Source organism: Podarcis tiliguerta (genome assembly GCF_965153285.1).
Source record: "Podarcis tiliguerta genome assembly, chromosome: 14".
Lineage (NCBI taxonomy): Eukaryota > Metazoa > Chordata > Lepidosauria > Squamata > Lacertidae > Podarcis > Podarcis tiliguerta.
Window position 1 is genome coordinate 12,320,734 of NC_139547.1, and position 24,371 is coordinate 12,345,104.

At 45.3% G+C, this 24,371-nt stretch overlaps 1 protein-coding gene across 2 annotated transcripts in view; it reads left to right on the forward strand.

The window, feature by feature from the left end:
• Positions 1-1,063: 1,063 nt before the first annotated feature.
• The window catches only part of AP4E1 (adaptor related protein complex 4 subunit epsilon 1), a 29,589-nt gene continuing 6,281 nt past the window's right edge, over positions 1,064-24,371 (forward strand). Inside the window, exons 1-18 of one of the 2 annotated variants that reach the window (XM_083411858.1) lie at positions 1,064-1,587; positions 3,247-3,318; positions 5,332-5,455; positions 7,353-7,426; positions 9,524-9,645; positions 9,785-9,944; positions 11,515-11,681; positions 11,979-12,052; positions 12,599-12,721; positions 12,813-12,922; positions 14,576-14,715; positions 15,412-15,524; positions 15,643-15,761; positions 17,876-18,175; positions 18,593-18,707; positions 20,358-20,493; positions 21,760-22,018; positions 23,721-24,296. In XM_083411858.1, coding sequence (XP_083267984.1) covers positions 1,426-1,587; positions 3,247-3,318; positions 5,332-5,455; positions 7,353-7,426; positions 9,524-9,645; positions 9,785-9,944; positions 11,515-11,681; positions 11,979-12,052; positions 12,599-12,721; positions 12,813-12,922; positions 14,576-14,715; positions 15,412-15,524; positions 15,643-15,761; positions 17,876-18,175; positions 18,593-18,707; positions 20,358-20,493; positions 21,760-22,018; positions 23,721-24,296 — 2,946 coding nt within the window. In that variant the 5' untranslated portion in view covers positions 1,064-1,425. Of the gene's footprint in view, positions 1,588-3,246; positions 3,319-5,331; positions 5,456-7,352; positions 7,453-9,523; positions 9,646-9,784; positions 9,945-11,514; positions 11,682-11,978; positions 12,053-12,598; positions 12,722-12,812; positions 12,923-14,575; positions 14,716-15,411; positions 15,525-15,642; positions 15,762-17,875; positions 18,176-18,592; positions 18,708-20,357; positions 20,494-21,759; positions 22,019-23,720; positions 24,297-24,371 lie in introns of both variants that reach the window. The other variant, XM_083411859.1, reaches the window with a different exon arrangement.

A 24,371-nucleotide genomic window follows, 5' to 3' on the forward strand; every position in this document is an offset into this window, starting at 1 on the left:
AGGTTGTAAAAGGTAAAGGGACCCCTGACCATTAGGTCCAGTCGCGGACGACTCTGGGGTTGCGGCGCTCATCTCGCTTTATTGGCTGAGGGAGCCGGCGTACAGCATCCGGGTCATGTGGCCAGCATGACTAAGCCGCTTCTGGCGAACCAGAGCAGCGCACGGAAACGCCGTTTACCTTCCCGCCAGAGTGGTACCTATTTATCTACTTGCACTTTGAGGTGCTTTCGAACTGCTAGGTTGGCAGGAACAGGGACCGAGCAACGGGAGCTCACCCCGTTGCAGGGATTCGAACAACATCTTATCTCCTCTCAGTCTCCTCTTTCCCAGGTTGAACACCCAACCCCTTCAACCAATTTCTTACAAGCCTTGGTTTCCAGACCCTTGGTCATCTTGGCCACCCTCAGGAGCAGGAGAAAACAAGCTTGTTCCCTCTTCCGTGGGGCAGCCCTTGAGATATTTGAAGATGGCTCTCCTATCTCATCGTTTGTGTAGTTGCCTATATCCTAGCACTTACATATTTTAGGCTGTTCTTTCCTCCTCTTTAATGCCCAGTTTTTGTAAGCCGTTCTGAGTTTCGTTTGGGGGATGGGGAAAAAACCTAATAAATAATAACAATAGCAATAGTACATGTAGTTTTGGCCATTCTATCCTCCTCCTTAATGCCTGGTTTTTGTAAACCGCTCTGGGTGCTGTTTCTGCAATGAGGAAAAAAACCCTAATAAATAATAATAATAATAATAATAATAATAGCACATGTGTTTTTGGCTGTTCTATCCTTCTCCTTAATGCCCGGTTTTTGTAAACCGCTCTGAGTTTCATTTTTGGGATGGGGAAAAATCTAATAATAATTAATAATAATAATAATAATAGATAAAAATAAAAATAGCACTTATGTGTTTTAGGTTGTTCTACACTCCTCTTTAATGCCCGGTTTTTGTAAGCCGCTCTGAGTTTCATTTTTGGGATGGGGAAAAACCTAATAATAATAATAATAATAATAATAGATAAAAAAAACAGCACGTGTGTTTTAGGCCGTTCTATCCTCCTCTATAATGCCTGGTTTTTGTAAGCCGCTCTGAGTTTCGTTTACGGGATGGGGGGGAAAAACCTTATAAATAATAATAATGTAAGAATAAAAATAATAAAAATAACTTCTCCCCGCAGCGCCCGGCTCTCCTTCTAGATCCCAGCCCGGCCGCCTCCTCCTCCGCCTCCCTGCCCGGCGCCTTCCTCGAGAGGAAGCCCTCCCGGGGGCGGCGAGCGGCCTTCTCCGCCGACCGAGGCGGCCCGGAAGTGAGCGCTGAGGCGGCAGCGGCGGCTGGCAGGCCGGCGTCTCTTCTCCCTGGGCCGGGGCGTCAGGCTCGGGGCCTCCTCTTCCGGGCTGCGACAGCGGCCCCGGGCAGCCGTGGCGCCGGTCCGGGCATGAGCGACGTGGTGGAGCGGACGCTGAGCGCCTTGCCCGGCTTGCTGGGGCAGCACGAGCCGGCGGCTGGGCTGGGCGGCGGCGGGGGACCCGGCCGGAGCTCGGCCACCTCTCGCCTCGGCGGCCTCATCCGGAGCATCACCGCGCTCGCCTCCAAACATGTACGCGGGGCTTGGGGCTACGGGGCCTGGTTTGCCTCCTTGGAAACCGGCGGGGCTTTGCTTCCGAGTAGGCGAGGCCTTTGCTCGGCTTCCACCCGCAGCCGGGCTCGGGTCCCTTGTCATCGCGGAGGAAATCTGGGGAATGGGTAGGGTGCGGCGAGAGTGCCTCTGGGCATGCACAGAGTGCCCCACGGTGTTCCTCGCATCAGGACGCGGCCGAGGGCGAGCCTCCTTCAGCAGCGTCCTCGGACGTTTGCATGTATGAAACGGCTTTGTTTTGGCAGCGTTTGTGTGGCAATATCGTGATGTTTTACGTGGCTTTTTAATTCTTATTCATTCATTTATTATTATTTATTGAGTTTATATACCCGGAGGTCTCAGGGCGGTTCACAGAAAAGATGGCAGCGTATATAATCAGAATAAAAACAACAACCCAGTAACAGCCCCCCACCCAGAAAAGAGCCACATTTTAAAAGGGTGTATAGGATGTCAAACAGACTTTTAAAAAATCGTTTACATATCATATTGTGGAAGTTTATGGAGTAATTTGCCAATCTTGGGGGATTTTTTAAAAAATAAGATGCTGGCAACTTTTGAGGTGGGGAACGGTTGAATTAGGTTTTTGTTATGTGGATTAGAGAGAGAGTATAGTGCAGTAAAACAAGCACATCTTATCTTGTTATCAGTAGTGGGGTGGTAATTTTTTTGTTTTTAGGGAGTGCTTCTTTCTGCCCCTGACTGGCGCAAAATAAAGAATTTGAGACAAAAAAACAGACAACAAAAACAAAAATGAAGGGGTGGGGGTGGTACCCAGGGTGTGTGCAGATGGAGAATATGATTCTAGGTTAGGAGGAATCCAAAAAGGGAATCCCTAGTTTATCCCAAGGGCAACTCGTCCTGTTGATTAGATGTGGGGCACTTAAGTTCCTGGGAGGGTTGCAGGTTTGGGGCCTAAGAAGGAAGAATATGACCTGTTAGATAGCTCCCAGAAAAGCAAGTTTCTTAAAAAAACCTAACAAGGTTGGAATGAACATTACAAATTTGCAAACGTGACCAGGATGCTGTTTCAGCATTTCATACTGTCAAAACTGGTTATTTAAAAAGTTTGGTTCTTCAAAGTTTAGCCGTGATTCAGGCAAAGTTAGGCATTCTTTCATGCGCCTTGATTTCAGCGAGAGATTTAAGCAGTGCTTTTTTCTGGGGGGACGCATAAACATTTGGTGAACCTAATTTTGGCCTCATTGAGGGGCAGTATTTCAATATGAATAGGAAAATGAGAGTACCGCTAAACATTTTTTAAGGAAAAAAAATCCTGGATCTAGTCATGTGTTTAACTTCCCATTGACAGCAGGAAATTGTTAAGGACATTATGGTAGGGTGCATCAACAGATATGCAAGAAGAGTATTATGATTTTTTTAAAAAATGAAATATTGTGTTGCATTGTGAACAACTTTTTGACATCTAGATGGTGTGCTTAAAAAACAGACCCAATTGAATGCGGACGTCTAATGTAATTGTATAGACTATTGATGTTTAGATGTCAAGAAAATAGGAATATTTTTTGACTGACATATGTGACAAAGTGCCTTTTGTATTATAGTTTTATGTCTAGTAAAGTAATAAGTATTTACAAAATGCTTTAAATTTTTTTTTACTAGGAGGAAGAAAAACTAATCCAACAGGAATTAAATAATTTAAAAGCAACCGTTTCTGCACCCACTACAACACTGGTAAGTTGTAAAAGAGAAATGCCAATTGTTCCTGTCCTAGCGTTTGAACAATTTTTGCTACTGGCATATATGTCCCATGAGATATTCCACTAGAGCAGGGTTGGGGAATCTTTGGCCCTCTCAATGTTGCTGGATTGCAGCTGCCATCATCTACGACAATAGACTCTGGTGGTTTAACGCCTGGCAAGGAGTTAAAAATCCAGCAACATCTGGAGGGCCAATGGTTCTTCACACCTGTTGTTGCTGCCACCCGTCTTTCTTGAGAGACAATGGAGTGTACCTCCAGGAGTGAAGTCAAACTGCTGCACTGAAGTGACTTCCACGGGGCGCAAGCCTGGGCAGTGTGCATGGAGGTCCTGGGCCCCTGACAAGATGGCTCAGTTGGTTAGAGTGTGGTGCTGATAATGCCAAGGTTGCAGGTTCGATCCCTGTATGGGACATCTGCGTATTCCTGCACTGCAGGGGGTTGGACTAGATGATCCTCAGGGTCCCTTCCAATTCTATGATTCTATGACTGGGCCCTCTTCTTGGCTTTGCTGATGGAAAGCAAAGCAATATGGCTCCAGGTTGGCTGCAGGAGTTTCTGAAAGGCTCCACCCACCCATCTTAGGGACTACACTCCAGATTTGTGTAGGACTTACTCCTTAGACTTTACTTCTCCCGCAAGGCATCAGAGGTTTAGGATCAGAGTTTAGGACCAGAGGTTTAGGATGAGATCTACAGTGGACGCTCAGGTTGTGAACGTGATCCATGCGGGAGGCATGTTCGCAACCTGCAGCGCCACGTGTGCACACACACGGGTTGTGATTCGGCGCTTCTGCGCATGCATGACTGCTGAAACCTGGAAGTACAGTGGTACCTCGGGTTAAGTACTTAATTCGTTCCGGAGGTCCGTTCTTAACCTGAAACTGTTCTTAACCTGAAGCATCACTTTAGCTAATGGGGCCTCCTGCTGCTGCCGCGCCGCTGGAGCACAATTTCTCTTCTCATCCTGAAGCAAAGTTCTTAACCCGAGGTAGTATTTCTGAGTTAGTGGAGTCTGTAACCTGAAGTATATGTAACCTGAAGTGTATGTAACCTGAAGCGTATGTAACCTGAGGTACCACTGTAACCCGTTCCGGTACTTCCGGGTTTTGACGCATCCGTAACCCGAAAAAACGCAACCTGAAGCATCTGTAACCAGAGGTATGACTGTAGTTAGACCTACCCTAAGCTATTTATCACAGGGACGCGGGTGGCGCTGTGGGTAAAACCCTCAGCGCCTAGGGCTTGCCGATCAAAAGGTCGGCGGTTCGAATCCCTGCGGCGGGGTGCACTCCCGTTGTTCGGTCCCAGCACCTGCCAACCTAGCAGTTCGAAAGCACTCTCGGGTGCAAGTAGATAAATAGGGACCGCTTACTAGCGGGAAGGTAAACGGCGTTTCCGTGTGGGGCTCTGGCTTGCCAGAGCAGCGATGTCACGCTGGCCACATGACCCGGAAGTGTCTCCGGACAGCGCTGGCCCCGGCCTCTTGAGTGAGATGGGCGCACAACCCTAGAGTCTGTCAAGACTGGCCCGTACGGGCAGGGGTACCTTTACCTTTACCTAAGCTATTTATCATAGTGGTGCAGTGGGACCTCCCTTGAATCCTATAGCTCTCCAATTGATGAATCTTCAGAATAGGATTGCACTCACTGTAATGTTAAAGAAAAGCTTGAAAATGGGGGGGGGGAGCGGGGGAGCTTAACGGTATCACAGCCTTAACCAGAGCAGGATTGAATAGTGAAAGTGCTCCCATGATTTTAAAAAGAAGATACCAAAAGTGGTCCTTAGTCTTTGCCGTCTGCGGGTAATAGCTCGCGTGCCACATTCAGATAGTAGCAAATAATTGCTTCTTCTTTTATGTTTTGGTGTTGTATACAGCTTGCTAATTGTTTGCTGGAATTCATTAGCATTGTTAATGTTGATGCTCTTTGTAGAACTAGCACTTGAGAAGCCCGCTTATTTCAGTTTGATTTGCTTCTTGCATTTTAGAAATTGATGAAGGAATGCATGGTGAGGCTGATCTATTGCGAGATGCTGGGCTATGAGGCCTCTTTCGGATACATCCATGCCATCAAGTTGGCACAACAAGGAAACCTTTTTGAGAAAAGGGTCGGTACGTATTCCAAAGCATCATGTGACAGTATGCTGCTCATCAAAACTCATGTATAGCTCTGGTTGTCTTAGGACTGTGGCAGGTTCACTGGAACGCAATAACTGAGCAGGTTGGTCCATAAGAAGTCCTTTACAACCCATGATTTGCGGGATGCGGGTGGCGCTGTGGGTTAAACCAAAGCCTAGGACTTGCTGATCAGAAGGTCGGCGGTTCGAATCCCCGCAACGGGGTGAGCTCCCCTTGCTCGGTCTCTGCTCCTGTCAAAATAGCAGTTCGAAAGCATGTCAAAGTGCAAGTAGATACAGTGGTGCTTCGCAAGACGAAATTAATTTGTTCTGCGAGTTTTTTCGTTCTACGAGTTTTTTCGTCTTGCGAAGCACCGCTGTGTATTGACGGTTTCCCATAGGAATGCATTGGTGGTTTTTAAAAAAAGGCGCAAGATGTTTCGTCTTGCAAAGGAAGCCCATAGGGAAATCCGTCTTGCGAAGCAACTCAGAAAACGAAAAACTCTTTCGTCTTGGGAGTTTTTCATCTTCCGAGGCATTCGTCTTGTGAGGTACCACTGTAAATAGGTAAGGTACCTTCCGGCGGGAAGGTAAACGGCGTTTCCGTGCGTTGCTCTGGTTCGCCAGAAGCGGCTTAGTCATCCCGGCCACATGACCCGGAAGCTGTATGCCGGTTCCCTGAGCTAATAAAGCGAAATGAGCGCCGCGACCCCAGAGTCGGCCACGACTGGACCTAATGGTCAGGTGTCCCTTTACCTTTACTCACCCATGATTTAATTATGGATGATGGAGCCCAAAGTGGTAGATCATAAGAACTAGGCAGTACCTCCAGATTCAGTGAAGGCTTCTTAAGCAGAGGGTGGAGCACCACCACTTATTTATGGGTAGTTTCTTCCTGCAGAGAAACATTAACCACTCCTTGGCCTATAAATCTTGTCCCGCTAGCTGGAGAAGCAGGCACCTCCCCCCACATCCCCATGGGCCAAATTTTAAGGAGTCAGTTTTATGATAGTATAAAATGCTGAAACAATGCTTGCAAATCCGCAAACTTCCTTTGCTGTAATGCAGTGTTTCCCAAACTTGAGTCTCCAGCTATTTTTGGACTACAATTCCCCTCATTCCTGACCACTGGTCCTGCTAGCTAGGGATGATGGGAGTTGTAGTCCAACAACAACTGGAGACCAAGTTTGGGAAACACTGCTCTAATGGACTAGGTTTTGCTTTTCACTGCTACTCTCCAATAGCTACCCTTGTGGCATACTGTTGGGAGATTCCAGAAAGGCAAACTAATATTAAATATTAATATTAAAATAACTAATATTTATCTTGGCCTTGGCCCTGTATACTTGAAGGAGTGTCTCCACCCTCATTGTTCAGCCCGGACACTGAGGTCCAGCTCTCAGGGCCGCCTGACAGTTCCCTCACTGCGAGAGGTGAAGTTACAGGGAACCAGGCAGAGGGCCTTCTTGGCAGTGGCGCCCGCCCTGTGGAACACCCTCCCATCAGATGTCAAGCCGATAAATAACTATGCAACTTTTAGAAGACATTTGAAGGCAGCCTTGTATCAGGAATTTAAAAATGTTTGATGTTTTATTATATTTTTATATGTGTTGGAAGCCACCCAGTGTGGCTGAGGCATAAAGAAGAAGAAGAATAATCATATTAATAGTAGTTGTTTTCATTATTGAATAGTATAATAATAATTTTTTAAAAAAAACAATTTTTGCCTTTTCGTTTCTCAGACAGTTTGTTATTTAGATTTTCCAAAACACAAGCATTTTGTGTTTTGGGAAAACCATAAGCTGCTTTGAGCTTGCAAGTCAGAGCATGACAGAAATGGAATACAAATAAGTTGGAACACCTGATGTAGGTTAATCTTTCTTTTCTTTTAGGTTATCTGGCAGTTTCTCTATTTCTTCATGAAAACCATGAACTGCTGCTTCTGCTTGTGAATACAGTTGTGAAGGTAACAGTTTTGTGGGAGGTTTGGAGGTAAACATCACACTGACCTCAGGCCTGAGTTGTTCTCCTTTAAAAAAAGAAAAACTTTAATTCAAAACCCTCATATGATGTATTTATTAATAAACTCCTTTCTTCAAACTGTTATATCTGAAAATCAATAAAATCTTCAGGTAGATTTTTGGGGTCTGTGGGACTTTTCTTTTGTGTACAATGCAGCTATTGAGACACAGAATCTTTGTGTTGGTTCCTGCAACCCTTCCCCATTCAAAAAAATCTGTTCTAAGCCCAGTGACAATCAAACCAGTGCTGTGGGACTTTTTTTGTTGTTGTTGCAAAAAAATAAAATCCCAAAAGAGAAAGGTTTAGTAATTATTCATTTAAGACGTTTATTAACGCCCTACCCTTCAGCCAAAATGACTCTGGGAGTGGCTTACAAAAACCAGTGCTGAGACAGTCCTTCCTCTAGCTCGTAATCTAAAAAGACACGGCATGCAAGGAAAAAGGAATTGGGCAGGAGGAGGTAAAGGCAAGCTCATCAAGTAACAATTTTCACAAAGCAGTTACATCGTTTTGTCAATGGGGATTCTGGCTGTCTGGAAGAGTGGCAGCTTTTCGCTGACGTTAGTGGTGGTTTTGTCTTGATAAAGAGTGGTCTCTTGTTGGAAGCACTCTTCTCCGCCGTCCCCCAAGTTCAAGAGGAGGGCAGGTGACAATGTCCAGGCCAAGAGGACAGGGCAGCTCTTGCCACACAGTTCTTCTCCCAGTCAGCAGACTTGATGGTTGAGACCTCTCAGGAGGAGACGTGACAGTGTTGTCCTCTGTTGTCAGTGGTGGTTTCCCTTTCTAGCCACACTGCTCTTCCACTTGAAATTGCAGTTCTTGTTCCACTTGCTCAGAGGCTATGGGATATATGGCAACGCCCCCTGCCCCAATGCCATTGCCACATGAGATAATACAGACACGGCGTCAGACAGGTCTGCTGAATCAGGCCAGTGTAGTGCAACATCCTGTTCTCACCGTGGCCTATGGGATGGGCAGGTGTAATGGCACAACAGCCAAGATGGGACAGAGGCCTGGACCAGGGATGTGAGTTGGTTGGAGGAGGAGCAGTCTTTCCAAAGCCTGTACCCCTTCAGGTGCTGGTAAAGGTAAAGGGACCCCTAACCATTAGGTCCAGTCGTGACCGACTCTGGGGTTGCGGTGCTCATCTCGCTTTATTGGCCGAGGGAGCCGGCGTACAGCTTCCGGGTCATGTGGCCAGCATGACTAAGCCGCTTCTGGCGAATCAGAGCAGCGCACGGAAATACCCTTTACCTTCCCACCAGAGCGGTACCTATTTATCTACTAGTACTTTGAGGTGCTTTCAAACTGCTAGGTTGGCAGGAGCAGGGACCGAGCAACGGGAGCTCACCCCATCGTGGGGATTCGAACCGCTGACCTTCTGATCGGCAAGTCCTAGGCTCTGTGGTTTAACCCACAGCGCCACCCGCGTCCCTTACTCAGGTCCTGGACATGCCCTCCAAATAGCCGCAAAAGGAGGTGGTCACATGGGTTTCTAAAGAGGAAGTGTGAGTCAAAAAAGGCTAATCGCCCCACGCAGGAGCCATAATATTGGCTCATGCTTGGTTCACCGTCCTATACCCAAAGCAGAAGAGCCTCTCTCCACCTTTTGTAGTGTGAAGCTGTAGCTTGGATTCAAACCTGGCAAATTTGAGGCCTAACAGTGTGTTGCTTATGGAAGTAAAAATTGTAAACAGGTTCTGTTTGTTTGTTTGTGTTCATTTGTTTTGAAAGTACAGTGGTACCTTGAATTACAAACTCCTCAGGTTACAAACGCTTCAGGTTACAAACTCCGCTAACCTGGAAGAGTTACCTCGAGTTGAGAACTTTGCCCCAGGATGAGAACGGAAATCTTTTGCTGGCGGTGCAGCGGCAGCAAGAGGCCCCATTAGCGAAAGCACACCTCTAGTTAAGAACAGTTTCAGGTTAAGAATGGACCTCCGGTACGAATTAAATTTGTAACTAGAGGTACCACTGTGCATTATGAGAGATCTTAACTTGAGTGGGAAATTAACGGCTTTGTTTTCATGTGTCTTGACAGGATTTGCAGAGTACTAACCTCCTGGAAGTGTGTATGGCTCTGACTGTGGCAAGCCAAATCTTTCCGCGGGAAATGATTCCAGCTGTCCTTCCACTAATAGAAGATAAGCTTCAGCATTCAAAGTATGTCTTTGCTTACAAAATTCTAGGAAACCTGAGTTCAATTCCAGAACTGTGATATAAGCATGGATCTTAAGATATGTCTGGATGAAACAACAGTATAGGTGGCTGCCAATAAGGTGCACTGATTTGTCTCTTCTAGGGAAATTATCAGAAGAAAAGCAGTCCAAGCATTGTACAAGTTCTACCTTATTGCTCCCAACCAAGTCCAGCACATCCACGACAAGTTCCGGAAGGCACTTTGCGACAGGGATGTGGGAGTTATGGCTGCTTCGTTGCACATCTATCTCCAAATGGTGAAGGTGAGGATCTTAAACAGCAACAGCACTGGGTAACCATGTGCTGCATCGAAAAACACCTAGCAGCACACTTGTTCCACTGGGAAATTGTTTTGCACCAGTGGAATTTCTTTGCACAAGAGAGTGCACACACAGCTGCTGCTAATTTTATTGTGCAAGAGACCCCACAATGTGCCATGCGACAAGTTTCCGCTAGCACAGGGGCGGGAAGGCTTTTTAGCTGCATTTGGCTCAGGATCAGCCTTGTGGGCCAAATTTTACAGATGGACGGAACAGTCTACCTTCCAGTTAAATGATGTCACATGATTGACACATGGATGGCCCCCGCCTGCCTCTTAAAATCCCTTGCACAGGATTCCCAAGTGCCTGGCAGCCAGCTGGGAACATGCAGCCGCTTCAAATCCTTTTTGGCTGTTTGCAAAGCGCTTTCTGACAGTCCCCTTTGCTCATGTTTCAGCCTCTACAGGGTCAGTGGCCTTAAGCCCTTTGCAAAATCGCTCTTTGAAACACCTGTCCCCCTACTTTGAACATTGATGTTTAAAGGAAAAGAGGTGCAGCAGCTTCAAAAAGCTTTTTGCAAAGGGTTTTCAGGCAGCTCCTCCACCACTCCTGTTTGAGCCTCTGGCAGCTGGAACAGCAGCATTGGGGCTGTTTTAAAGAACTTTGCAAAAAGTACTAAATAACTGTTTGAAGTTGCTCTGCATTCATTCAAGTTGGGCGGCGGGGGGGGGAGGGGGCAGGGATCCTTGGTCCTCTTGCCCACCTGCCTGCTTAAAGGAGAAGCTTTGAGCTGTTTCAGAGTGCTTTTGCAAAGGGCTTTAACTCTCACCATTCAGCTCATGAATGGGGATTAAATCCTGTTCCCTGTTGGGGACGGTGTGGAGCCAATGCAGTATTAAACTCTGTCCTCCCACCAGCCTGATGGGCAAGTGGATGTGGTTTGGGGGAAATGGCATTCCTGGCCAAATAGGGCAGCTTGATGGGCCAAGATTGATCTCCCGGCCAGAGGTTTACCACCCCTGCACTAGTGCAAATGTTGACTTGGATTCCACTTGTGGACATCATTACAACTCATCAATGTGCAAGATATTTTGCCAGCAGACATAGAACGCTGGACACTGCACAATATGACCTGGGCTTTTGCCTTCAGTGAAATGACCAAGAGAATAGAAATCTTAACTGTGCATCAGCATTGCAGCATTTCTGTCTGCTCAGGCCAGTGTTTGTGCACTTCTGACATATTATACAAAAAGCTGCCTTCTACTGAGTCAGACCATTGGCCCATCTCATTCGGGATCGCTTGCACTGGCTTGCAGCAGCTCTCCAGCGTTTTGGCTATGGTCTCTCCCAACCCTAGCAGGAGATGCTGGAGTTGAACCCGGGACCTTTTGATGGGCGTAATGAGTTTCTTTTGCACATTTTTTTGCTTCTTGGCTGTATTTTATTTTGATTTTTAAAATCGGGGGAGAGAACATTTGCATGAAAAGGCAAGGAGAGACAAATGAGTAAGTGAAACATTAATAGCTTTTGTTTCTGTTTCTGTAAGGTCTCTGTGTTTTGTCTCTTTGTCTAGGAAAACTCCTCTGGATACAAAGACTTGACTGGCAGCTTTGTCGCTATTCTAAAGCAGGTGGTGGGAGGAAAACTCCCTGTAGACTTCAATTATCACAGTGTGCCAGCACCTTGGTTGCAAATCCAGCTTCTAAGAATATTGGGGCTTCTTGGAAAAGATGATCCAAGGTAGGCTTTCTCTTCTTGGCTTGAACTTTTCAACAGTTCACACTGGTCCCTCTCACTTTGTTACCGTACTCCCATGAAACAAAAAATAAAACAATAAGTTTTGCAAGGGGCAGGGTTTGCCATCTGTTCCTCAACCGTTGACGCGGCACATTCTTTGCGCTGCTCCAGTAATGATATGAAGGTGCCCCCTTAAAACGATCATAAGGGGTTGTTGGACTACATGAGAAGTTACTTAGGACTGAGATCGTGAGACTAATTCTGTGTTAAAAAACATTGTTCCTTCTCTCTTTGTAACAGGACCAGCGAATTAATGTATGATGTTCTGGATGAATCTTTAAGGAGAGCGGAGATAAACCATAACATTACGTATGGTAGGTTACAGCACATTTTCTAAACAAAGGATATAATCCAGATTTTAGTGCCTGAACTAACATTTGCAGGAAGTGAGTCTAGGGAACTAAGGTGGATAGCGGTGACAAGAGATGAAATTCTAGGCTTGCCATCAAAAGACATGAGAATACCTGAGAGATCATTCCGTAAGCAGACTTTCTGGGTGATTATGACTGTTGAGCATTAGCAAGCAGGGGAACTCAGAGAAGAACCTCAGAAGGTCTTAACACATGGATTAATGTGGTCCTTTAAAGGTACACATACATAGATCGGAAGGTAACTAAGGGTGTTTCAGAATGTAAGAAATGCATTCCTGAAGCAGCTAGCCTATCCTTCAAATACATCCAGTAGAAATGGAACATGAAGTGCTAGAAATATAAAAATCCACATGCTCAGGAGTGCTTTCAACAAAGGCCACAACACCAAAGTTCTGATGTCTCTATAAACTAATGGGACTTGTTTAATATTCATGTGCCTATTTGTTTTTACAGAAACTATCATTTTCTTTTTCATTGATCTTCCTGCAGCAATCTTGTTTGAATGTGTCCAGACAATTTACACAATTTACCCTAAATCTGATCTACTTGAGAAGGCCGCCAAATGCATTGGAAAATTTGTCCTGTCGCCTAAAATTAATTTGAAATATTTGGGTAAGTTCTCCCGATTGTCACAACCCTGTGCGTTTGATGCTGAATGCCCGTGTTTTCAGCTTGCATTCTTTGCAGTAACTTTTCTTTCTAGGATTAAAGGCCCTAACATATGTTGTCCAGCAGGATCCTGCCCTAGCACTGCAGCACCAAATGACAATAATTGAGTGCTTGGATCATCCTGATCCCATTATTAAAAGAGAGGTAAGTGGAATTTTAACAAGCACAATCTTTAGTAATAAATTTCAAATTGGTATTTTCTTAATATTGCTCCCCCATTGTGGGGATTTGTGATATTTACTGTAAGAATGAGAGCTTCCCATGTTTGTGCGGGATATAACGTGCATATTAGATGGTTTTGAAAGAAGTTATCATTCCTCTTTAACCTCTGACATAAAGATATTGAGCGAAATGAAAAAGGTTACCTTTAGACTGATTTAGTGCCAGCATAGCAAGATACCCATCTGGAACTAATGACTACTTTTGGGAGTGTACTGGTCTGTTCTTTCCATTAGGAGTAGCCAATCCATGAATGCAAAATAAAAATGAAATAAAATTGTTAGTATAGATTGGGTTTCTAGCTGAAAAGAAAAAAAAAACCTTGTGAACCAGAGTGCATGCAGATTTCTAGGTGAGGTTGTCGCCTGCAGTCCAGTCCAGTGGTACCTTGGTTTGCATATGTTTTGGATTACAAACACGTCAAACCTGGAAGTGCGTGTCCCGGTTTGTAACCATTTTTTGGGATTACAACCCATTTTTTTTATTATTACGAACCAATAGCGAAAGCGCACCTTGGGTTACAACCTGTTTTGGTTTACAAATGGACCTCCAGAACGGATTATGGTTGTAAACCAAGGTACCACTGTATTCCATGTGTGTTGTGTGGACACAAGCACATGCAGTTGCAAACTTGTGTAAAAAGGTACAGTCATACCTCGGGTTGAAGTAGCTTCGGGATAAGTATTTTCGGGTTGCACGCTGCAGCAACCTGGAAGTAACAGAGCGCGTTACTTCCGGGTTTCGCCACTCACGCATGCACAGATGGTCAAAATGACATCATGTTCATGCGCAGAAGCAGTGAATCACAAATCGCGACCTGCGCATGCGCAGGTTGCATTCGCTTCTCGATGTGAACGGGGGTCCGGAGCGGATCCCGTTCGCATCCAGAGGTACCACTGTAAAGGTACCCCTGACCATTAGATCCAGTTGTGGCCGACTCTGGGGTTGCGGCGCTCATCTCGCTTTATTGGCCGAGGGAGCCGGCATACAGCTTCCGGGTCATGTGGCCAGCATGACTGACCCGCTTCTGGCGAACCAGAGCAGTGCACGGAAACACCGTTTACCTTCCTGCCAGAGTGGTACCTATTTATCTACTTGCACTTCGATGTGCTTTCGAACTGCTGGGTTGGCAGGAGCAGGGACCGAGCAAGGGGAGCTCACCCTGTTGCGGGGATTCGAACCACCGACCTTCTGATCGGCAAGTCCTAGGCTCTGTGGTTTAACCCACAGCGCCATGTGAATGGCTCAGCAGCGTGATTTCTGAAGTTCCCTTGCTGATGCGTATGCATTTTTCAGTATGCTTACTTCCTTGTGCTTCCTCAACCACAGCTCTAACAGGAACCATTTCTGTTGTTTCTATGAGGGAGTTCATTCAGGAAACGTTCGTTCTTATGCATTTCCTTTATGGTTCATGTTAACCCATTCTTAAAGCTCTGCAACTGTTAAGATGCATGGTACTTGTTTATCTAGAGCATGGCTTTGGTCATATTCACAACCCTGAAGCATGTTGCTTATTATTCTGCTGTTCTGTTTGAGGACAGCTAAACATTGGCATGGTTAACGTTTTTCTTTCTTCAGACATTAGAACTACTGTATAGAATCACCAACGGGCAGAATGTCACTGTCATAGTACAGAAGATGCTTGACTACCTTACTCAAAGTAAGGAGGAGTATACCATCATCAACATAGTTGGCAAAATAGCAGAATTAGCTGAAAAATATCCTTTGAATGCCTCTGGAATGGTTACGTCATGAGTGTATTGCTTCTCCTAAATGTGCATTAGTAAGCTTTAAGAAAACACTGCAGAGAATTGCTGTATGGTTGTGGAAGTGCATTCTGTTGACCGCTCCCAAGTCACCAGTCTAGCTGCCGCATTCTGGATTAGTTGTAGTTTCCGGGTCACCTTCAAAGGTAGCCCCACGTAGAGCGCATTGCAGTAGTCCAAGCGGGAGATAACCAAAGCAGGCACCACTCTGGCGAGACAGTCTGCAGGCAGATAGGGTCTCAGCCTACGTACCAGACGGAGCTGATAAACAGCTGCCCTGGATACAGATTTGACCTGTGCCTCCATGGACAGCTGTGAGTCCAAAATGACTCCCAGGCTGCGCACCTGGTCCTTCAGGGGCACAGTTACTCCATTCAGGACCTGGGAGTCCTCCATACCAGCCCGCCCCCTGTCCCCCAAGAACAGTACTTCTGTCTTGTCAGGATTCAAACTCAATCTTGAACCACCGACCTTCTGGATAATAGGTGGACGCCCTGACCCATTCCTCTGTTTTGGAAAGGATTTCAGTAATCATTTCCCGTCTTAGTTAGAAAATGCTTTGTGGGTTGGAATGGATCACTCAAACATGAAAGATAAGAGTTTATGTGTTGATACTACAGTTCAGCTTTCCTTAATGTTTCCTGGCACATATGCTCCTGACAATGAATGGTTCATCCAGACTATGAATGCAGTATTTTCCGTAGGAGGAGATAAAATGCACCCTGACATCCCAAACAGCTTCTTGCAGCTCCTTGCTGAAGGTGAGCATAATATACAAAATTCAGTAGCGGAAGTAGGGAGTAGTGTCATTTGTCTTTTATGGAGAAAACACACACACAGACATCGGGAAAGAGAAATATATTGTGATGTCCTTTCTAGGTTTTGAAGATGCAAAGGAAGATAGCCAGCTACGACTTCATGCTGTCCAGTCCTATCTTGCGCTGCTAGAGGATGAAAATGCAGCTTATCCACAGAAATTCCTTCAAGTAATGAGTTGGGTAAGAAAAGACACAGATTAGAAAGGAAATATGGGAATTGTAGGGGCGCAGGTGGCGCTGTAGGGACTCAAGTGGCGCCGTGGGTTAAACCACAGAGCCTAGGACTTGCTGATCAGAAGGTCGGCGGTTCAAATCCCCGCGAAAGGGTGAGCTCCCGTTGCTCGGTCCCTGCTCCTGCCAACCTAGCAGTTCGAAAGCACGTCAAAGTGCAAGTAGATAAATAGGTACCACTCTGGTGGGAAGGTAAACAGCGTTTCCATGTGCTGCTCTGGTTTGCCAGAAGCGACTTAGTCATGCTGGCCACATGACCCGGAAGCTGCATGCCGGCTCCCTCGGCCAATAAAGCGAGATGAGCATCGCAACCCCAGAGTCGGTCATGACTGGACCTAATGGTCAGGAGTCCCTTTACCTTTACCTTTATGGGAATTGTAGGTACAGCATAGGCAATTGAAATTTGAGTTGTGATAATATTTTAAGGGAAGTTGAGACATGGTTGTCTGTGTGTAAATGGTCATTTGTTTCACACAGTGACAGGATGCTGTTCATTTATTTAGCTGTCGGCAGGGGGCATCATTGGGCCAAGGTTAAGCGCTTCACAATTCCACTGATTTCACTGTGAGACTTAAGCATGTTTTTCCGCTTCTCACACCTCCAGCATTAAATTGCCGAATTCCCAGCGTGGCTGAAAAGTGATAAACTGAAACTAAGAGGGCTGCTGCCTTGCTAGAGGAGTGGTCTTCATGCTTTTCTAAGAATCTCGAGTTTCCAAAAAAAGGAAGTCCTTCTGTTTTGCACTGATAAGGTTAAAATTTGTGTGGTTTTTATTTTTTTAAGGACCAGGAACAAGAAGGTTTGTGAGAAAACCCCCCAAATCTATTTTTTTTTTTAATATCCTTTGTTTCATAGATCATGATTTTTCAAGGGCTGAGACAGTTCTTTCATACCTAGGGACAAGTGTTTCTGTGTTTGACAGCTGCATGCTTAATTATTATTTTTAAAAACAAATTATAATAATCATATGCTACCCAATAAAATGTGACATTTTTAGTAACCTGTTCCATGATCAGTTTTCAGTATGGTTGGCAACCTGTGGTTTATCAGTAGATTGCCTTGTTTTTACTAGACAACTACATTTCTGAGGTCAGCTTGTATGACCAATAAGAAACAAGAAGTTGCCTTATACCAAATCAGATCATTGGTTCATCTGGCTCAGAATTGTCAAGACTGACTGGCAGCATCCCTGCAGGACTTCAGAGAGGGATTGTGTGAAATCATTATGCCTTTTGTAACTACACTGTGACTTGTTTTTAACCTTGTTTTGAAAATATTTGCTGCTGAATGTTCTCAGTGCGTCTGTAGTCATGTACTTTGAGCTATGTTGAATTCTGCAGACCTATGTTGAATTCTGCAGACCTTGAAACCTGCTTGTTTCCTCCTCTGGGTCCAGTAAATTTCTTTCTGCCATTCTGGGTTGCTTAAGAAAGTTTTGAGGATAAAAGTTTGTGTTTCAGCTCAGGTGTCGGCTTATTGCTTAATTTATCTGTAAACTCTGGTTTTGTTTTTTGTTTCTTTTGTTCTGAAATTCAGATTTCCCTCTGCACACCTCAATGGCTTTTTCTACACCCCTTGACTTTTTCTGTAAAAAATGTAAAGGGACCCCTGACCATTAGGTACAGTCGTGGCCGACTCTGGGGTTGCGTGCTCATCTTGCTTTATTGGCCGAAGGAGCCGGCGTTTGTCCGCAGACAGCTTCCGGGTCATGTGGCCAGCATGACTAAGCCACTTCTGGCAAACCAAAGCAGCGCATGGAAACGCCATTTACCTTCCCGCTGCAGCGGTACCTATTTATCTACTTGCACTTGACGTGCTTTCAGACTGCTAGGTGGGCAGGAGCAGGGACCGAGCAACGGGAGCTCACCCCGTTGCGGGGATTCGAACTGCCGACCTTCTGATCGGCAAGCCCTAGGCTCTGTGGTTTAGCCCACAGTGCCACCCGCGTCCCTGACTTTTTCTGTGCTCTTGCACAAATGCAAGACACGGAGACGAATCTTCATTTCCTCATTGCTCATAGCCTTCATATGCTGATCATGGTGTTTATAACTGTCCTCTGACAGGTGTTGGGGGAATATGCATACCTTATGAAGAATGTGGATCCAGAAGTTGTCTTGGCGAGTTTGCATAGGATACTTAGGAACAATGCCACTCCTGAAACCAAAGCCTGGATCGTGGCTGCAGCCACTAAAATAGCTTCTCATACCACCTGTTCCAAAACTGTTGAAAAACTTATCATGGAATTCAGTACCTCCTTGGATACCTGCATGAGGCAGTATGCCTTTGAATTAAAGCATCTATATGAAAACAAAGAATTGATGAAGCAACTGTTCCCTGTTGATGCTAGTTGCAAGGACGTAGTGGTGAGTTAATGACATCGCATCTCTCTCTGCATTGTTGCTTCGTCCTTGGGAGCTGAATGTTTCTTCAGAACACACTGGAGAGGAGAGTACCATGTTTCTAAACATTGTGCAAAAGATACAGGCAGTTTGAACCTATATAGAGGCATCTCACTTCCACCGCTAGTAGCAAGATCTCACAGCCTTTTTGAGTAGAAGCTAATGGATAATGTTCGGCTTTTATGTCAGGCAACATGCTAGGATTGCTCCCCTCTGATTTCTTAACTGCACCAGTGAGGCTGGGGTGAAAAAACCACTCACTTGGAGTATTTAATTGTTATAGTAGTTCAGAGCAGATTTAGATGGTGGGATGGTATTTTCTTAAGAGGCTGATAACTGAATAATCATCACCTTTTGATCTCGCCCCCTAATTCATCGCAGGTAGATGCTTCCTTATCTTTCTTAGATGGATTTGTAGCAGAAGGACTGGATCGTGGTGCAGCGCCATATAAACCTCATCACCAAAGACAAGAGGAAAAGCTGTCTCAGGAAAAAGGTAACTGCATGTTTTCTTTGCCTGCAAATGCTAGCCAGTATAGTCCTAGGACAAGCATATGTGACTGCATGGAAGGTTTAAGGGGGAAACTCCCCCAGTGGTTTTGCACCTTGTTCCATGTTGAGTATGCATCAGAGAGACAATGCCTTTGGGGGGCGGGACCGTATTTTTCGCTACATAAGATGCACTTTTTTCTTCCTAAAAAGTAAGGGAAAATGTCTGTGAGTCTTATGGAGTGAATGTGTGGTCCCTGGAGCCGAATTGCCCAGGGGCGAAAAGCAGATCATGTTTTTTTGTGTGTTTTTTTTTGAAAGAGGGAAGGGGGTGTTGAAAGGAAGCAGCTGATCGGCAAGCAATCGGGGAGGGAGATAAGGTTGCTGGTAAAGGAGGCTGCGGGGGGAGGGGGGAGGTAAAAGCCCATGGATCCTCAGGATTTTTGCACCATCAGATCACAGAGCATGTCCATGGCTATAGCCTGCACCAGATAACCCACACACCCACTGTTTTGTAGGGCCGCAATGGCGCAAAAACATGGTTACAAAGCACGGATCCCTATGGATCCTCAGGATTTTTGCATTGGGTCACCCCAAATTCACCATCAGAACCCATAGCTTGTCCATGGCTACAGCCTGCACCAAAAAAATCACACATCCACTGTTTCGTGGGGCCGCAATGGCGCAAAAACATTGTTACAAAGCACGGATCCACATGGATTCTCAGGATTTTTGCATTGGGCTACCCCAAACTCACCGTCCAATCACATTTCTGTGGCCACAGAATTAACCACAAAAATCATACATCTACTGTTTCGTTCAGAATAATTTTTTTCAATGTTCCTCCTCTAAAAACTAGGTGTGTCTTATGGTCAGGTGTGTCTTATGGAGCGGAAAATATACACTTCCCCCCCTCTTGCAATTATCAGCATGCATGGCCAACATTTTAGGATTGGGATGGGGTCTGTCAAATATGTTAAAATTACAGATCTAGACAGAGATGGGTGGTTTTTCAAGTAAGCTGGTCTCAAGTTTTTCAGGGCCCTATGGTGTTGGCAGTGAGATTTCCATAGTAGCCAACCTATGATCCTGCAATGAAACATGCTTTTATCAGACCACAAATATTGCAAAATGCAGACACTCATAAGAACAGATGCTGGATCATGCCAGTGGTCTATCTAGTCCTGTTCTCACAGTGGCCAAGCCACTCTCCACTTCATGAATTGATATATGAATTGCTTCATGATGAGCCGCTATTGGAGTTTGCCCTTCCCCATTAAATGCTTGTTGCTCTTTAATGTTTAGTCGAGTGGTTTAAAATGTGAAGAATAGCTTGATTATATTGTATAGTCTATTGCAATATTTGATATGCACATCTATTTAATAAGGATGCTTTTTGTTAAAACTGGTATTTTAGAACTGTCGCTTTTGTAGGCCTCTTTTCAGAATAGATTCCGTCTTGAATTCAAAATGTGCTGTATTTCTGAAAAGCACAAGGGTTTCAATAATTACTGGTATTTAATATTAAGATGCTGAATGTGGAATATTCTTGTCAGAACATCATCATCAGTGACCCAGATTACAGGAGAGGCAGGCTGTTCTCTAATATTTTTAAATCTGGTCTTCTGTTTTGATGAGTAATTTTCCATCTTTTCAGCTCTGAATTTTGAACCTTATGGGCTATCACTTTCTCAGAGCTTCTCAGCGTCTGGTTTTACTGGCAGACAATCTCCAACTGGACTTTCTCTGGGCTCTGACATCTCTGTTAATAGTGCTGAGACTGGACAGAAGGAGTGAGTATCTTTTATCGCTTCAGCAACGACTTAATATGTAGTTGAGTTCCCTGTCTGTTCTTATCTTGCTATTTGTATAGGGAAATGCTGGCTCTGCGGAAAAAAGCAATTGCCTTTCTGGCCTAGTAAGCAAAAATGCCATTTCACCAACAATAATCCATTGCTAGGTTGGCCTCCATCTCCCCCCCCCCCCAATACTGCATTAGCCGGATTGTATTAATTCACATCACATCTGCATTTTATTTAATTTTGAAATGAAATGCATAAAGTCCCGGGGTTTAACACCTGAACTATAAACTGCATTTAGAATTTTAGTTCTGTAAGATCCAAACTTCATGGGAAGTCTATGATTTGGTCCCCCAACACTTTTTATTTAAAAGTAGCTGTGTTGGACTCAGTCATTTTGCATCTTCCATGCTAATAGAGCTGGGAGCTGACTCTTCTCCTCATGCCATTATTCTTGTTCACCCCAGTGGAAAAAATACAGGGTTGAACCCAGCTGAGTTCTACTCAGAGTAAAAGGTAAAGGTAAAGGGACCCCTGACCATTAGGTCCAGTCGTGACCGACTCTGGGGTTGCGCCGCTCATCTTGCTTTATCGGCTGAGGGAGCCGGCATACAGCTTCCAGGTCATGTGGCCAGCATGACTAAGCCACTTCTGGTGAACCAGAGCAGCGCATGGAAACGCCGTTTACCTTCCCACCAGAGCGGTACCTATTTATCTACTTGCACTTTGACATGCTTTTGAACTGCTAGGTGGGCAGGAGCAGGGACCGAGCAACGGGAGCTCGCCCCGTCGCGGGGATTCGTACTGCCAACCTTCTGATCAGCAAGCCCTAGGCTCTGTGGTTTAACTCATAGCGCCACCTGTGTCCCGCATCTACTCAGAGTAGGACAACCGAAATTAATATACCTAAGTTAGTCATGCCTATTAATTTTGATGGCTCTACTCTGAGCAGGATTAACCCACAGATATCACAAGGGGCAACCTATTAGGTCAGGCTTTGCCAACCTGGTACCTACAAAATGTTTTGGACTACAGCTCCCATCATCCCCAACCAGCACTGGATGATGGGAGTTGTAGTCCCAAAAAACCCTGGAGGGCACCAGGTTGGCAAAGCCTGGATTAGGTTACATCTTCAGCTTGTTCAGCATCGGAAAATTGGGTTTCTGAAAGACTTTTCAAGAATAGACTGACTCTTCGGAAGCGCTTTGAGAGACTCCTTCTGATCACTGTGTTGACTTTTCCTGATTGCAAATTCTTTAGGGCCAACAGTCTGAAGCTAGATGGAGTGAAGAAACTATGGGGGAAAGAAGGCTACCTCCCCAAGAAGGAAAGCCAAGCAGAAAAAGAAGACAACGCCAAGTCTGTTCTGGAAGGCAATGCGTTTGCAGAGCATATTGTTGGCAACTTTCCATTCCAACCTGAGCAAGAAATGACCGGTCCCTTGGAGGGAGAGGAAGAGAAGCGTCAACTGGCGTCAACACTCTTTGTTGGCTTAGGGTCTCAAAGCAGCATCAGTCTGGTATGGCAGCTAATTGCAGTTTCATAGGAGTGGCTGGGCCACCCTTTAAAGGACATGTCCCCAAACTTCCAGGCATGTGTTCTGAGCTCTCACCCTGCTTACTACACATTTTGTGACATGTGAACAGGGTCCAAGTTTGGAAGATCCATTATTTTCCTTTGGCGTGTTCAATAGTGTGTTCTCCTTCTTCTTGAAATCTGTCCCCCGGCCTGCATTGCAAAAGTATTTTGAGGTTGACGGGAGTTGCGAAAGTAACAATCCGCTGCAGGATCCAGCTGTTCAATAGGAAAAAGGCCAGGCAGTCTGTTGGGGTCGTGGAACCCCTTGGGCATACCTCAAAGACTCTGCCTGGATTCTGGCTGAATGCCTGAAAGTCCCTCCCACTAAGTGTGTTCATGCAAGTCCCAAGATTTGCAACTCTTGGCCTTCTACAGTTTGGAAACCCCCTTTTTTCCATGGAAGGGAATCATTAGCCAAGTACATACCTTACTGTTTCCCTTTTCCCTGTGGCCTTTTATATCCTCCACCGGTTTAACAGCCACAGCATGGATATTAACAGGCAGGATTAGCATCCCAAAGGGGTAAGATTGCATTGCCTTGTTGCCATGTTGCCTTCAGCACAACCAGTGACCCTAAATGGCATGTGAGTTAACATCCCCTTTGCTGAGTAAGTTGGCTTGACCTCCCCTGACATGAGTCCTCAGAAAATCCTTCCAAAACTATGAAAGCAACACCTGTACAGTCGTACCTTGATTTTTGAACAGCTTAGTTCTCAAACGTTGTGTTTCCCGAACACTGCAAACCCAGAAGTGAGTGTTCCGGTTTGTGACTCTTTTTGGAAACCGAACATCCAACGGGGCTTCCGATTGGCTGCAGGAGCATCCTGCAGCCAATCAGAAGCCACACTTTGGTTCCCAAACGTTTTGGAAGTCGAAAGGATACGAAGGAACGACTGTATTTTCTTATTTCTGTAAGACACTGGTCTTTCAATAGGCTGGGATCGCATAACTGGCTTGGGCCCCTATCAAAATGTGGGTGGTCATACCACTACCATTTTTTTAAAAAAAAATGTTCCAAAGAGAAGGGGACTGAGAGGGGAATAACAGAGTGGAAGGAGAGAGAACACACAGAAGAAGGTGAAGAAGAAAAAACATGCATGGTCAAATTAAGACATGCTGAGACCCTGAGCTATGCTAGGTTTAAGAGGCCCTGTAGCAGCACCTCTTCACCACCTCTGGTGTGTATTCTAACAGAAAGGACAATGACACTAGAAATAGTAAAGTTTTATATTTCCATTCATACAGGTCCATAGGCGAGGCAGCAACTTACAGTCTGTCTAAAGCATATTTTGCAATAACACAGTTTGCATATGAAATACCTTCCCATGGCAATACTTTATGATTTCCTACTTAGCATATGTGAAAATGTTTAATTCAGTCTGTTTTAGCCTGTCCCACTTATTTTTTTTAACCAATTATGTAAAACTTGAAATTGGGGAGGGGGGGGCGAGTGCGTGCATTTAGAAGTCCCTCATAATCTGAAGCCCTAAGACGCAACTTACTCACCCTGGGCATTAAAGGTGGCTCTGGAGTCTGATAAAAGTTGCAATGTACTACCTTAAACAGTAGGCTGTACCCAAATTTGTGTGTTCCCCTCCCTTCCCTGAATTAACATATATTTTCTGTGTCCCTTTAAAACTAAGATGGGCAAGCGAGACTCCACCGCTCAGAAGCTCCGAAGGAAATCAAAAACAAGCAAAACCAAAAATAGTGAGGAATCATCCAGTATCGAAAGTGCTGCTGGCCCTTCCCTCTGCCCTTTGCCTGATGGGATATCTAGGAACAAGAACCTCTTCCAAAACAATGGACACCTAAGATTAAGGAAATCTTCACTGAGTTCCGCTGGAACTTCTGAATCAAAGGTGGTACTTGATAGGTCTCATTCTCTGCCGGAAGCTGAACTGAATGAGAAGCTTTTGGGTCACAGACTTTCGTTGTCCTCTCTGTTTGCGGATGGCAATATGGAAGTTTTCCAGCCTTCTCCAAGTGCTCAGGCTACGGCCGCCCAGCAACTCTCTTTGATGCCTTACTTACCAGAAGAAGCAGCCAAACACCCTCATTCGGAAATCGTAGAGCTTTGCGGCAACGAAACACTGGTTTTGTCCTCTTGTAAAATCTGGAAAGATGACTCTGTCCTACTCTTCTTATTTCTTGCCAACAAAAGCACTTGCGTACTTAAAGCTGTGAATCTGGAATTTGAGCACGCAGAACATTTTAAGGTAACATGAGCAATAGCTACAGGTTGGATCACATAACCCTTTGGGTCCCTTCTGACTCTATAGTTCTGTGATTCT